The sequence below is a fragment of the Heloderma suspectum genome, chromosome 3 (assembly GCF_057233095.1).
Source record: "Heloderma suspectum isolate Gila_16-S chromosome 3, 16-S_ref, whole genome shotgun sequence".
In the NCBI taxonomy this organism is placed as follows: domain Eukaryota; kingdom Metazoa; phylum Chordata; class Lepidosauria; order Squamata; family Helodermatidae; genus Heloderma; species Heloderma suspectum.
Genome location: NC_139460.1, coordinates 222,033,364 through 222,048,241, shown reverse-complemented (window position 1 = coordinate 222,048,241; position 14,878 = coordinate 222,033,364). Strand labels below are relative to the sequence as shown.

At 44.6% G+C, this 14,878-nt stretch overlaps 1 protein-coding gene across 2 annotated transcripts in view; it reads left to right on the top strand.

Moving 5' to 3' along the window:
* Positions 1 to 8,539: 8,539 nt before the first annotated feature.
* Positions 8,540 to 14,878, top strand: part of ATAD1 (ATPase family AAA domain containing 1) — a 34,366-nt gene continuing 28,027 nt past the window's right edge. Inside the window, exons 1-3 of one of the 2 annotated variants that reach the window (XM_084845741.1) lie at positions 8,540 to 8,912; positions 10,657 to 10,778; positions 14,507 to 14,682. In XM_084845741.1, coding sequence (XP_084701867.1) covers positions 14,521 to 14,682 — 162 coding nt within the window. In that variant the 5' untranslated portion in view covers positions 8,540 to 8,912; positions 10,657 to 10,778; positions 14,507 to 14,520. The remainder of the gene's footprint in view (positions 8,913 to 10,656; positions 10,779 to 14,506; positions 14,683 to 14,878) is intronic. The other variant, XM_084845740.1, reaches the window with a different exon arrangement.

Here is a 14,878-nt window from a genome sequence, read left to right as displayed (position 1 = left end):
AACACACAAATACATTAAGATAAATGCACAAGTTTTTAAAAAGTCATTTCAAAGTTAAGAGTTTCTGTAAAAAAATTAACAAGCTTACCATCATGCAGAGTGCTTTGTGTATCCCTTGTGCTCTTCAATTTATAAATTCCAAAATGAGGATAACTTCAGAAAGTGTCCAGGAATTCTGCATTAAGGTTCTGGTGCTGACAGTAGAGGAGGGTTTGTCCCTTCATGCTAGCACAACAATTCAGCCAAGACATACAAATTACCTTTGGCATGCTTGTTTCAGCCCCATCGTTGCACAGCTATGCAGCACAAGAGCTATTACACCACTCTAGTGTGGGGCTACAGAAGGTCAGGTTTTCTTCTTCTGGGCCTTTCTGGGTCATAGAAGCCACAGAGTTCTGCACTATCCTGCATTAGGTACAGGGACTGGAGTTTCCAGAGGAGCAAGGAAGTCTCAACTTGCTCAGCATGGAATTCTGCTTCCTCTTTACTGACATAAGCCGCTACTTGCATAACAGCAACTTAGGCCAATCAAACAGAATCAAGAGATATTCGAATGTTATCTCCCAATGAAATATTTGGAAAACTAATAATTAGTCTATTCTCCAGCATATTACAGGGCATGTCTGTGTAGTTGATCTTTAAGACATGATTTGTAAGAGTTGATCTATGAGTTCAAATCTATAAGACTTGTGCTTGATTCTGAACTAAACTAGGAGGGAAAATACACACCCACCCATCCATAGGAATATGGGAAGAATTAGAGCATCCACCTGGATACAGCTTTTTTTCATACTAGATTAGTGATAGTGATGAAGTCATAGATGATTACCACCTATATTTTACATACATAGTTATAAAAAATATTCACCAAGGATAAAGAAATAAAGCCATATGAAATGATCCTGAAGCACCATAATTCCACAAATACACGCCGATTAGACCATTTGTGCAAACAACTTGTTTAATTTTATTTTTCCAAACAGCAATAAAAAAACAAATTGCATATCCCAAGTTCAATACATTATAAATATAAACTAACAATATAATCTGAATTATTAATACAATCCTGGTATCTAACATATATTCATACATAGTAAATAAATAAAGTAATCTTCTAGAAACATATTCTCACACAGCAAAAACGCATTGAAACTAGATCAAATTGCTTGAAGGTTCTCTTCTTTACCACTCTATTGGGGGAAAAGACACCAAATGTCAACATACATTTCCACTATCCACAGTTGCAAGTTAGGAGTATATGACACTGTGCAAAGGGCAACGTAAAAAAAAAATCTTTCATTGATATTGCAATAATCTTACCACTTTTCTGAATAGTGAGAACGTCCAACAGCGCAGCGCTGACTCAGGTATGGTTTCCTTTAAAAGGAGGTTACTGGAGGCTTATGGTGTTTGTAATAGTTCAGTTTATTTAAAATATATAGGTTGAACATTTGTTGACAGCATAGCTTAACACTTTAACAGACAACCAAACCCACTGCCCCGTATCAGATCCCCAGAAAGAGGCACCTGATTCAGTTAACTTACAGAAGCCTCCAAAACTCAGCTCTCTGCCTCTTTCTGTTTCTTACTCCAAAAACTGCTTCTACTATTTCCCACTCACAACTAGCATGCCCCCTCCCTCTCCAACCATCTCGTCTTCTTGGACCATTTACCTGTGGTTTTCTTAATAAGAATGTGCCTGGCAACTTTGCCACTGACTATTAAGGAAGTTTCCAGCAGTACCTCTGGCTACCATAATTCTGTCTTGTGCAAACTCTGTCTGACAATACTAAATAGAAAAAAGACATACCTGGTCACACAGCCCCTTGTTTCATGGAAAATAGCAAGAGACACAGGAGGAAAGGTAAAGGAAGGTGTAAACTCATCCCGTACCACAAGCATGATGGTCATGGAGGAAGTTAATAAGCACCTCTGACCCAATAATCATTTTGTGTGCAAGAATTTTTTTCTCCTGTTTAAAGAAAAACAATTTGAACTGTATGGACCAAAGTGCCAGGGGAGCTCTGCAGATGATGATGATGTTAAAGTGTCATTGTTTAATTTTATGTTGCTTTTACTTGCTTTGTAATTTGTACTGTTGGTTGTGGGTCATTTTTGCCTTGTATTTTGTTTCTGTACTTGTGAGCCAGCCCTGAAACACATACATTTAAGCAACGTATATATTTTCGGAAAAAAATAGAATATAAGAAGAGTCCTGCAGGATCAGATGGAAGGTACATCTAGTCCAGCATTCTGTTCCCACATTGGCCAACAAGATTCCTATGGGAAACCCACAAGCATCTGGCATACAGAGGCAAACTGCCTCTGATACTGGAGGTAGCATATTGCCATCATGACTAGTAGCCATTGACAGCTTCATTCTCCATGAATTTGCTTAATGCCCTTTTAAAGCCACCCAAGTCAATAGCCATCACTACTTCTTGTTGTAGCAAATTCCATAGTTTAAGTATGTACTGTCTGGAGAAGTACTTCCTTTTCTCTGACCTGAATCTCCCACCATCCAGCTTCATTTTAGTCTGTAAACTAAACTTCATTTAGTCTGTTGATCTGGTTTTCTCGACTGGGCAGGAGGATGGTGATCTGAAAGTGGAGGAAGTAACATCTGTCCCTTTGTCATGGTCAGATCACTTCCTGCTGAGGTTTAGACTCCTGGTGGCCTTTCCCCTCTGCAAGGGTGGGGGACCTATTAAAATGGTCCGCCCCCGGAGATTAATGGATTCCGATGGATTCCAGAGGGCTCTGGGGGATTTTCCTGCTGGTATGGCTGGTGCTCCTGTCGAAGGCCAGGTCGCTCTGTGGAATGCAGAGATGACTTGGGCGGTTGACACGATCGCGCCCAAACGCCCTCTCCCTCTGAGCAGAGCCTGGCCAGCTCCTTGGTATACACCTGAGCTGAGGGCAATGAAGCACGAGGGGAGACGGCTAGAACGCAGGTGGAGGAAAACTCGTGCTGAGTCTGACCGAACACAGGTAAGAGCCCACTATCGAGCCTACTCTGTGGCGGTGAGGGTGGCAAAGAGACAGTTCTTTTCCACCAGCATTGCATCTTCTCAGTGTCGTCCAGCGGAGCTTTTCCGAGTGGTTCGCGGACTGTTACATTCTGGGCCAGGGAGAGAGACGGTGGAACCCTCGGTAGCACGCTGTGACAAGTTTGCACGGCACTTTAGAGGATAAAGTCGCTCAGATTCATCATGAATTGGACACCACCATTAATGCAGTTCCATTGGTAGAGGCGTTCAGAGCACCGTCTGGTCCAGTTTTATTGGATGAGTTTCAGTTACTGAGGCCTGAGGATGCGGACAAGGTGCTTGGCCAAGTCCGATCGACCACTTGTGTGCTTGACCCTTGCCCTTCATGGCTTATTAAATCAAACAAGGAGGGGTTGTCCGGCTGGGTCCAGGAGGTTGTAAATTCCTCCTTGAGAGAGGGAGTGGTGCCTGCCGCTTTAAAAGAGGCAGTAATTAGACCACTCCTGAAAAAGCCTAACCTGGACCCAGAGGATGTTAACAATTATAGGCCAGTGGCCAACATCCCCTTCCTGGGCAAGGTGCTTGAGCGGGTGGTTTTAGGACAGCTCCAGGCACTGTTGAATGAAACGGATTATCTAGATCCATTTCAATCGGGCTTCAGGCCTGGTTTTGGAACGGAAACTGCCTTGGTCGCCCTGTGGGATGAGCTCTGCCGGGAGAGGGACAGGGGGAGTGCGACCCTGTTGATTCTCCTGGACCTCTCAGCGGCTTTCGATACCATCGACCGTGGTATCCTTCTGGATAGGTTGTCTGGGTTAGGAGTTGGAGGCCCTGCACTACAGTGGTTCTGCTCCTACTTGGATGGCCGATTCCAGAAGGTGGTGCTGGGGGATTATTGCTCTGTGCCATGGCAATTGTGCCATGGGGTTCCACAGGGCTCTATTTTATCCCCCATGCTGTTTGACATGTACATGAAACCGCTGGGGGAGGTTATCCGGAGGTGTGGGCTGAGGTGTCATCAATATGCAGATGACACCCAGCTCTACCTCTCTTTTACATCAAAACCAGGTGAGGCAGTGGCTGTTCTGAATCAGTGCCTGGGGACGGTAATGGACTGGATGAGGGCTAATAAACTGAAACTCAATCCAGACAAGACGGAGGTACTGTTAGTGGGTGGTTCGTCTGCCTGGCTAGGTGATATTCAACCTGTTCTGGAGGGGGTTGCACTCCCCCTAAAGGATCAGGTTCGTAGTTTGGGGGAGCTCTTGGATCCAGAACTGTCACTTGAGGCACAGGTGAACTCAGTGGCATGGAGCACTTTTTATCAGCTTAGGCTGGTATACCAACTACGCCCTTATCTGGACAGAGATAGCCTAGCTACAGTTATCCATGCTCTGATAACTTCTCGTCTGGATTACTGCAATGCGTTATACGTGGGGCTGCCTTTAAAAACGGTCCGGAAACTTCAGCTGGTCCAAAATAGGGCAGCAAGATTATTAACAGGGACTGACCTGCGAGCTCATATTATGCCAGTACTTTTCCACCTGCACTGGTTGCCAGTCCATTTCCGGGCCCGATTCAAAGTGCTGGTGTTAACATTCAAAGCCCTTAATGGCTTGGGGCCAGGTTACCTGAAGGATCGCCTCCTCCCATATGTGCCTGCCCGGACCTTAAGATCATCATCAGCGGCCCTTCTCTGTGAGCTCCTGCCAAAGGAAGTGAGGCGGGTGGCTACTAGAAGGAGGGCTTTTTCTGTTGTGGCACCCCGGCTCTGGAATGAGCTCCCTAGTGAGGTTCGCCTGGCGCCTACATTGTATTCCTTTCGGCGTCAGGTGAAGACCTTTTTATTTTCCCAGGCATTTTAGCATTTTAGCTTTCTAAATTTTTATCTTTGCTGTTTTAAATCTGTATTTTAAACTCCTGCACTGCTGCTAGGTTTTATTGTGGTTGTATTGTTATATTGTGGTTTTAATGTTCTATATATTTTAAATTGTTTTATTGTGTGTTGTTTGGTTTTAATTTTTGTGAACCGCCCAGAGAGCTTCAGCTATTGGGCAGTATAGAAATGAAATAAATAAAATAAATAAAATAAAATAATAAATAAACTACAGATTAAAGGCTGACAGATTAAAGGCTAGCAGACTCAGCATTTTTCTGCAGTAGACTAGTTTGGTAGTCAAGCTTTAAAGATGTTAGAAATAAAACCCAGCCTTTATGTCTGTGTGCTGCTCTCATGTCTGCTGTATTATTATGCTTGCGCTAGTCACAAAACCATTGTATTATGCATGTACGGATCACACATCCATTATATCATTTGGCCTTGCTGGTTTTTTTTAACCTGTTGCATTATGTAAATGTATTGAAGTTGATTATGTATTATATAATGTGACCATTTAATAATTAAATGTGCAAATAAAGAGGGATAGGATGATGGGCTGAAAAACGAAGAAGGGATTCACTAGTTAGCATTTTCAAGTTCATCAACTATTAGACAGCAAGTGATTCTGCCACTTATAAAGGCATGGATTCTTTAGGTAAGGCAAGAAATATCTGAATAATTATTTTGTATTAATCTGTATTGTGAACTACTTATGGGCAATAAAACCCTTAAATCTTTATGATGTAGCAGCCCTGCCACTATTACATTTATTTATAAATATATATCCCGCCTCATCCAATTTGCTCATGACAACTCAGGACTCTAACATTAGGACATAAGGCCTAGGTTATTCAATCTACACTGAAAGTTGCTTATGACAGTGGAGGACCCTGAGAACTGGAAACACACAAGTAGAATGAAAATATTTTTGTGTATATTTTATTCTGATGGATGGTTGCCATCTTTCCCTGTGCTATATTTTAGGTAGGCTACAATTACTCCAGCTAGATTTTAGTTACCCCTACAACTAACAGCTACAAAGATAAATATCCCTTGACAGCCACAGAAAAGCACTTAACACATGCACATGATGATACGTATTGTGCAGTCTAAATATGCAGCACAAATTGTCAACTTCTCACATGATCTCCTGAACATCTGTTCTGTTATTTCTTTCTTTGCTTTTATCCCTCATGGTTGTGGAGAAAAGTAGGAAAATGTCTAAGAGAGCAATCCTATGTCCCCTAGACAGTGTCTGGGGGAGATAGGATGTTTGGTTTCCCAGCTCCGAGCTCGCAGACAGCACTACAAGCTCGTGGCTGGGAAACCACACTCTCTGCCCCCTCCCACTCCTAGCAGGGGTGGAGAGAACCGCAGTGGCTGCCCCTCGGTGCCTGTCCATACTTATAACATGGAGCACAGACTGGGCAAAAAGGGGGCGTTCCCGGGGGCGGGGACCACAGAAGCTGTTTTAGACAGCTTCCTATGCAGTCTCCAGCCCCATTCCCGCACCCTCCCCGAAGCCATGCTCCTATGCCCAAAATCAGGCATCTAAGACAAACTGCAGGGCAGCCAGAGCACAGAAGGAATCCCCTCCTCCACACTTCAGTCACCCTGCATTGGATAGGCGGTCGCCTCCAACTTCAGAGGAAGTCGGAGGCGACCGTCTATCTGAATAGGATTGTGCCCTAAATCAAGTATTTAATCTTCGTAACTTCATTCAGGTATTGGGCCCTACACAATAACGTATTCCAAAGATTTCAAACACAACTTAGCAATATTAGTCCCTTCTTGCCCACACTGTAACAGGCCCATATGAAAAAAATAGTTACATGTTGAGGCTCCATACCTGTAAGATATGGTATATAATTAAGTACATCCAGTACATTCCATGGAACTGTGGTGTTTTGAAAAGAAACAGTCCGTAAAGTAGGGAGCTTCTGGCAATCATACACAGCCCTTGCCTTCAGTGACACCTTTGTAGCATAGACACAGTCAGATGTGAAACCATTGGAGCTTTAAAGGGGCAAATTATTTACTTCTAGAGGCCAGTTGCCAGAGTCTTTGGCATTGGCCCTGGGAAATTTGGAGTTAAACCTATTGCAGACACTGACTCACTGGGTAGCTCTGGACAAGTCACCCAGCATGCCTCTCAAGTCTGCTTTGGAGAGTCCCCAGAACCCCTGGATCAGATTTTGAATATGTACAGGGGGCTGCAGGAAATGCGATCCACCAGTGGTATCCCTTCAGCTGGCAAAAGAACACCATTGGATACAACCCTATATAAAGAAGATATTGAAATGAACTAAAATACCAGAAGTCCTCCGCACTCCCTTCTATTTTAAAATCTGACCCACCAAACACTAAAAGAAAGGTTTCCATTAACTACTTGCATATTTAGCAAAAGACTTAATAAATAGGGTTGTCACCTGCCACCCCAGTTAAGGATACTGTGCCTTTCATGGAGTGATGGTGAAGGTGAAAGCTTCACCTGCTTAATTTCTGATAGTCACACAACTGTTAAAGAGAGCGTAGCATCATGGTTAGGCTAACTAGGATTGGGAAAGCGTGTGTCCAAATCCTCATTCAGTCATGAAACTCACTGAGGACACAATCCTGTGCATGTTTAGACAGAAAGAAGGCCTACAATTCCCAGCATGGCTGGCTGAGGGATGCTGGGAGTTGTAGGACTTTTTTTTCTGTCTAAACGTTTATAGCATTGCTCCTTGAGTCATCTTGGACCAGACACTGTTTCTTAGCCTAACTTACCTCACACAGTTGTTGTGAAGATAAAATATGTGAAGCAGGGGGGCCATGTGCATTGCCTTGAGCTTCTTGGAAGAAATGTGGGATAAAAAATGCAATAAAATAAATAAATGCACAGGAACCTGCTATGGGGGAAATGGAAACTTTCCCGTCAGTGTGTTGCACAGCATATTTACTCGGACATCCCACAGAGTTCAGCAATGCCTGCTCTTACGGTTACTCTGAGGAGATAATTTGAGTTCTACCGAACACTGTGATTCATGCAATCCGTCTGCATAGCTGTAATACACACACACGCATTTAATTTCTTTACATAATTTAGAAACCAACCTTCATCCACAAGAGATCCCAGGGCAGTTTACATAACGTTATAAAGAAACAAATACATATACTAACAAAATTACAAAATAAGAGGCAAACAAAAAGATCAACTAAAAGGAACACTTAATCTACAATCTTATGCCGACTTTCCTGGGAGTAAGATCCATTGCACACAGTGGGATTTACTTCTGAGTAAACATGGACTGGGTTGCCATGTTAAAATTACGAAACACCGCGGCAAAAAAGAGCGTTTTAATTTGGCGCGGGGAAGAAAGGGAAGTCGGCGCCGGTGGTATCTCCCTCAGAAGGGCATTCCAAAGTCGGGGCACCGCTCACAAGAAGCCAGGCCCATGAGGCTCGTTTCTGAGGAAGCGGGCTTGAGACTGGGCCGCGTCAGCCAGCCCGCGCTCCCGCTTTCCGCCGCAGAATCCCCGCACAAGTCAGAGCAAGAAAGCCCCCAGCCACGGAGCCGCCGACGCGGGCGCTACCGCCGCAATTCCTCCCCCTTCCGTCTCAAGCGGAACCTTTGTGATGGGGCTCGAGGGCAACGGGGAGGGAAATCGCCGTCGGCCCTGGCATCGGCGGAGGAGGAGGCGAGGCCTGCCGAGGGCGGCCGCTGCTTTCAGCGTCGTTGCCGACTCTGGGCGAGCGTCCCGCGCGCTGTCGCCCGGCCCCTTTGGCGCTCGCCGCTCACGCCCCGTCCCTCGGTCCCTTCCTTTTCCCCGGCGCAGAGCAGGCAGCGCAGGAAGAGGAAAGGGGCCCGGAAAGGTCACCGCGCGGCAGCCCGGCGCCGGCCTCTTTCGCTTTCACATTCGCGTTCCTTGCCGAGGCTCCCGCGGGGCGGAATTGGGGGGGTGCTTTGTGGACGTGCGAGGTGGCCCTCCATATCTCCTTTCCGCCTCCACGCGCAGCCCTCTAGAGCGGCCTCCAAGCTTGGGTGACTTTGGGTGAGGAAGGTGAGTCTCCTTTTCCTCCTGATGTCCCGTCCGTCTTGCTACGTTCGCCAGCCGCGCCTTCTTGAAGGGTTTTTTTTTTTTTTTTAAGGCGAGCCTCATTCCTACTGCTGGCCCAAGGTCACCCCATTCGTCCCGAGGCTGACTTCTCTAATCTCTCCCCTATATCCCTCCATATAACCTGGTATACATAATACCGGGTTGACTCTAATGTTAGGCCCTCTTAGAGTAGACCTTTAGAAATGAATGGGTCTTAAGTTAGTTAACTTCAGTTCCTTTAATTTCAATAGGTCTACTCTACATAGGACTAACATTGGATTCAACCCGCAGTTAACTTAGTTATGTAATAATATTTAGCATTTATATACTTGGGATGTTCACTGGCATTGTCTCAGAACAACCCTGTAACGTATGTTAGCCTTTAAGCACCAGAACATAAAGCCTGTGCTGATATACCTATGCTCTCTCACCTTTCATCTACATTCAGGTATAGGTAGCCACATGTTGAATATAGGTGATGAAGTCAGTAGAGGGAAGTAGTTGTGCTGTTGCACTAAGCCTGACAACCTACTGTAAAAGTTGTGGGGACTGTATCCTATCTGTCAGGCTTTGAGCCAAAGTACCATATCACTCTTGAGAGTTTGCTCTATATGTAGTAGCTACTGATGTGCACTGTTACTGGGTATGAAATGTACAGTACCTATTTTATTTTGTGGTGTGGGTGGCTTGCCTCATTCCATGAATCCAGTCCACAGCATCATTTATTTAGGGTGCAAGCTGGGGGTGGTGACGGCCAACAGGAAGCTCTGGCATGGGCTGGTCCATGAAGTCACGAAGAGTTGGAAGCGACTGAACGAATAAACAACAACAACCTATTGGGATAGGCGTCTGCCTCCGAACTCAGAGGCAACCGCCTATCCAATGCAGGGTAGGAGCAGCACGGAGGGGAACTTCCCCTCCACACTTCAGCCACTCTGCTTTTGCAGCCAGACAGCCGAAGTCGGAGCAGGGGGGGCAGATGCCGGATGAAGCATAGGAAGCGTCGGAAAGGCACTTCCACCCTCCCCTAGGTACGCCCCGTTTTCGCTGCTCCGCGCTGCTCTTATGAGCGCAGGGCCTATTTGTGATGCCTACAAAGAAGCACAGGAGGGGATGGAGGTTGGTTCTCAGGGAACCAACCTATCCTATGGCCATCTAGCCGCTGACTAGTAGCCATAGGATTGCGCCCTTAAAGTATTTTTACCCCCAATCTTCAGTGAAAAGGCTTCCAGAGCAACTTACATTAGATCAATAAAACAAGATGGACCCTACAATCTAAAAGGCATAACACTAATGGAAAAAAGAAAGGGGGAAGAAGAAAACAAGCAAACTTAGGCACCAGTACTTAAAGTTATCCTGTGATGTTCAGGTATGTGTGGACAGGTAGATAAATGAGTTGTCATTTTTAAACATTTATCTGTAAGTCTGATAAGAGGTCTACAGATCTGAAAATAATCTTGTGTGTTTGTTTCTTCAAGTGGTCTTTACAAGGTGATTACACACATCTGTAGCTAGCTCTCTTGTTTAAATGAATTGTTCAGTACTTATTAGAAGAGACCTAAATATCTGACCACCAATTTCTTTATGTGAATAAAGTCTGCATTCAAGAATATAAAGATGCTTTTGCAAGGAAGAGATTGTATGCTACTGCAACATTTTTGTCATGTCTGTACAGTTAGACTGCTAACTGCATTGGCTTGGATTCCAGATTTTCACTCTGTATACGAAGAAGCTTCCATTGATGGAAGGAGAGTTCCATTTCTGTGGATGGACCCAAGCCCTTGCAGCTGTTCAAAATTGACTATGAGGCAGATCTCACCATGTGAACAAGTAATCTTCTATAGTCTCTGGCAACGCTGTAAACCAGGAATGAAAACCTCAGGCCGGAGGCCCAGTCCGGCCCTTTGAAGTTCCCCTGACCACCTCACCACCTTTCCCTCAACCACAAATCATTTGATAATTTCCTGGGATTTGTGCAGTTTTTTCCCTGTTCTAAAAGTTTGAAATGCCTCTCCTAAGGCTTGCTTACTGTCATTAAGAGCACTAAGCTAAAATATGCTGGTATTTTTTGTATTTGGTCCTGCCCCTTTTACCTTTGGCCTGCCTTTTTCCTTCTGCACTGCCCTCCACTGGAATGCGGCCCCTGAGAACTTCTCTGAAATTGAATTCAGCCCTTGGGCTGGGACTGGTTCAGCACCCCTGTTGTAAACCACCCTTACACCTCTCCTGGCTTTTCTGGATTTCCAAGTGGTTGCTTAAATGTTGTGTCTACAGATGGCCGACTCTCTATGAAGTCAGAGCCATCACCACATATTTTTGAAGCAACTGCCACAGGTTAATCATAGTTTGGTCCTTGCTTTTTCAAATCACATTTTTAAGTGGAAACTTGGAAAATCTTACATATCGGGCCTGTCAATGTTGTAGGACAGTGGTGATGATATGCGAGGCCTGCCTGTTGCTCAATGAACCTAATTTTTGCACCCCAAGCAGGCTCAAGAATAATGTGCATCTGGTAGGCCACAACTTATAGGTGGGATTTTGTGTATGGCCTGGGAGTGACAAAGCAGACATGTAGGAGTTTTCCTCTCAAGCAAATCTATTGCTATATGTGTCCTGCCAGCTATGTCATGTAGCTTGTAGGGTGTTTGATGATCTCTCCCCAACTTGGCAGATAAGCAGTAAACACTGGGATACTCCTTATGGTCTGCCAGCCACAAAGTTGATAAACTGCTTGTATTTTTAATCCCATTAGGGCACAATTCTATGCACGTATAGGCAGGAAAAAGTCCTACAATTCCTACAGCGTGGCTGACTGGAGGGATGCTGGGAGCTGTAGAACTTTTTTCTGCCTAAAGATGCATAGGATTGTGCCATTAGGTAGAAAAAAAAAGATGACTAGCAGACTGACTAAAATTTTATATATTTCAAGTCAATTACATACTGGTTTAAAATGTTAAGTTATATGTACAGTTGATTCAGCTAATCTGACTATGTACGTTATTCTCTGCATTCTTTTTTTTACACTTCAGTGAGAGCTGAGAGTGTAAAATTGTGTCACTTTGTCATTATTAAGTTACTCAGTAAATATTGACTGGGTTTTTTTAAAGCCTGAATTGCTCCCCAGACTTCCTTCTGTCCTCCCCAATATCCTTGGTGTGGCCTTTGATGCTCTTAAAAAAAAGAAAATAATTCCGCTGACATAGTTATTTTTAGTATTAGAAGTTCTGCTTATGTAAATTAAGCAACAGTTGAAAGGAGGAAATGACGCATGTTCCTAGGCAAAGATAAAACTTTTGTGTTTAGCTCATGCAGAGTCTCAGTTTGAATTAAAATTAGGAACTGTGTTTGGGCATTGGGTTTTAGGCTCTTAAGGGTGCAATCCTATGTAAGTTTAGACAAAAAAAAGACCTACAACACCCAGCGTTCCCCAGCCAGCATGGTTGCCAGGGGAATGCTGGAAGTTGTAGGACTTTTTTCAGTCTAAACTTGCATAGGATTTTACCCTAACTGTTTTCTACTAGTTCAGAATGCATGGTTATTATCTTGGTCAGTTGGGCAGAGGAAGAACTACAGAGCAGGGTAAAAAGTATATTGTCAGTACATGAATTATTCTAATCAATGAATATGTGTAAGAAATGAAGGCTTTATATCCACAAGATAAATATTCCATTTGACCTCGAATCACTCCTATTGCTATATGTCCTAGGTTGGCCTTGGGCATGAAGCCATCAATGGCTTTTAAAGGTAAGCATTAGTCAGGGCACAGGCAGTACAGAAGTAGTTGGGGAAAGTGGGAGCAGCCCCACTATAAGTGCCTTTCCAGCCTCATTCCCTTCTGTGTTTCTCCTGGTCTTCATTTTGCCAGTGCCCCTTTACCTTTTACTCATGAGAGACTGGGCTGAAGATTCAAGTCATATGAATTCCTTGTTCTGTCTCTGTCTCATTAGTGGCATAGCATTTTTTTTATCATACAGGAATGTCATGTTTTCTTCGTTTCTGTATCTCCAGGAGCCATTTTAGGGCCAACATCATAGGTCCCAAAAGTGTTATAGGGCTGGGTCCATGTATGGGGTTTGGCTGCTGGCACGAGGTTATGCATGAGCAGGAAGGGCTGAGGTGAGGCATTTGCAAAAGCTGTGGAAGAAAGCCACCTTGTTGCATGACAGAGCCTATTCAGATGGTGTTTGAGGGATTCATCACACAGAGCTTTTATCCTGCTATTGAGTTGGCTGTGTCATGGAAGCTTGTGGGCTCTTAGGATGATGCCATTACCCTCCAGGGTGTCTCCTGCAATTTCCCCCAGCTTATCCTGTGTTTTCCCCCAATGAAAAACATGGGTATTTTTTCTAGCCCATGAAACAGGAGCGCCATGACCTCCCCGTGAAATTCTTCAATAGCAGAAGAAACCGCTGTGTCTGCCTGCTGTGGGTGTTTGTTTTTAATTGTTGGGGGCGCGGTCAGGAAAGAAGGCATTGAGGATGGGCTGCGGGGCATGCAGGAGAAGATTTGACAGGCGGAAGGGCAAGAATCGCCCGCCAGTTGCAACTCCTGCCTCCACTCAAGTCTTGCTGAGGAAGTACTTTCCTCAATTCCCAGGTGTCTGCCATGTAAATGCTTAAGCACATTTCTCAGTTGGACGGAGAAGAGGGTAAAATGCCTCCCTGCAATGAAGGGAGACACATCTGATCCCCCATCCCACCAAACTCAGAAGCAACATCCTCAGACCATGATTCATTATCATGTTGATTCATATCATTACCAGTTGATTCAGACCATGCCATTAAGTTCAGTGGGGCTTACTCCCAAGTAAGTGTGCCGAGGGTTGTAGACTTACTGGGTGATCTTAATGTCTGCTTAGAAGTAAGTCCCATTGAGTTCAGTGGGGCTTACTCCCATGTAAGTGCGCTGAGGGTTGCGTACTTATGGCACAATCTTACATTTTATGTCTACTCAAAAGTAAGTCAGAGGTTTCCTGCGGGCTGCGAGAAAACAGTACAACAGAAGTTAAGCTACGAAAACAAGACCCCCCCCCCCCGCTCCTTTGCACACATGCCAGGGAGGGAGGCATTCCCTCAGTTCAAACCATGTGTCTGCCATGTAAGGGAGCCCTTCCTAATCCCTCAAAGAAACCGAAAGCAGGAAGCTCTGGAAAGGATGTGGATTTTTGCGGGTTTTTTGCTTGATGCAGAGACACCCTGAGTGTTACTGTGTTCATAAAGAATCAGAAAATTAGATCCCTTTGGTGATCTGATGCAAGAGGGGGGATTTTCCCTTGGGAGCCAGCAACCCCGGCAGACCAGTTGCGCAAAGAGCGGTGATGTAGGAAGCAAGGAAATGAGGAGTTCTGCCGCAAAAGCGCCTGGGATACATGCCAGGAGCAGGTGGAAGGATTGTGGGGGAAACAATGCATGGTAAGCCACAGTGCGCCCAATCGTCTGTCGCGAGTAACATGGGTTATCAACTGGAAAAACAACCCGCCGTGGCTTATCTTCAGGGTGGCTTAGCATGACATGCAAACTCACGTATAGTTACCTTTCTCCCACCTTTCTTTGGTGTAGGTGAAACAGACAAAATGGTACATGCCGAAGCCTTTTCCCGTCCTCTGAGTCGAAATGAAGTTGTCGGTTTAATTTTCCGGTTGACAATATTTGGTGCCGTGACCTATTTTACCATTAAATGGATGGTAGATGCAATTGATCCCACAAGGAAGCAAAAAATAGAAGCTCAAAAACAGGTGGAGTACAATAAAATATTTCTTAAGAATCAAACTTATTCAAATTGTCATTTGGGAACAGAAAAGCTAATTATTTGATTGTGAACTATGAAGTCCAGAATTGGAAAGCAAACTGTACAAGTATGTATTCTAACTAAGGTTTTTGCCACTGTCATTAACTGGCAGGCATCCAAGTAATAAAATATGTACAATTCCA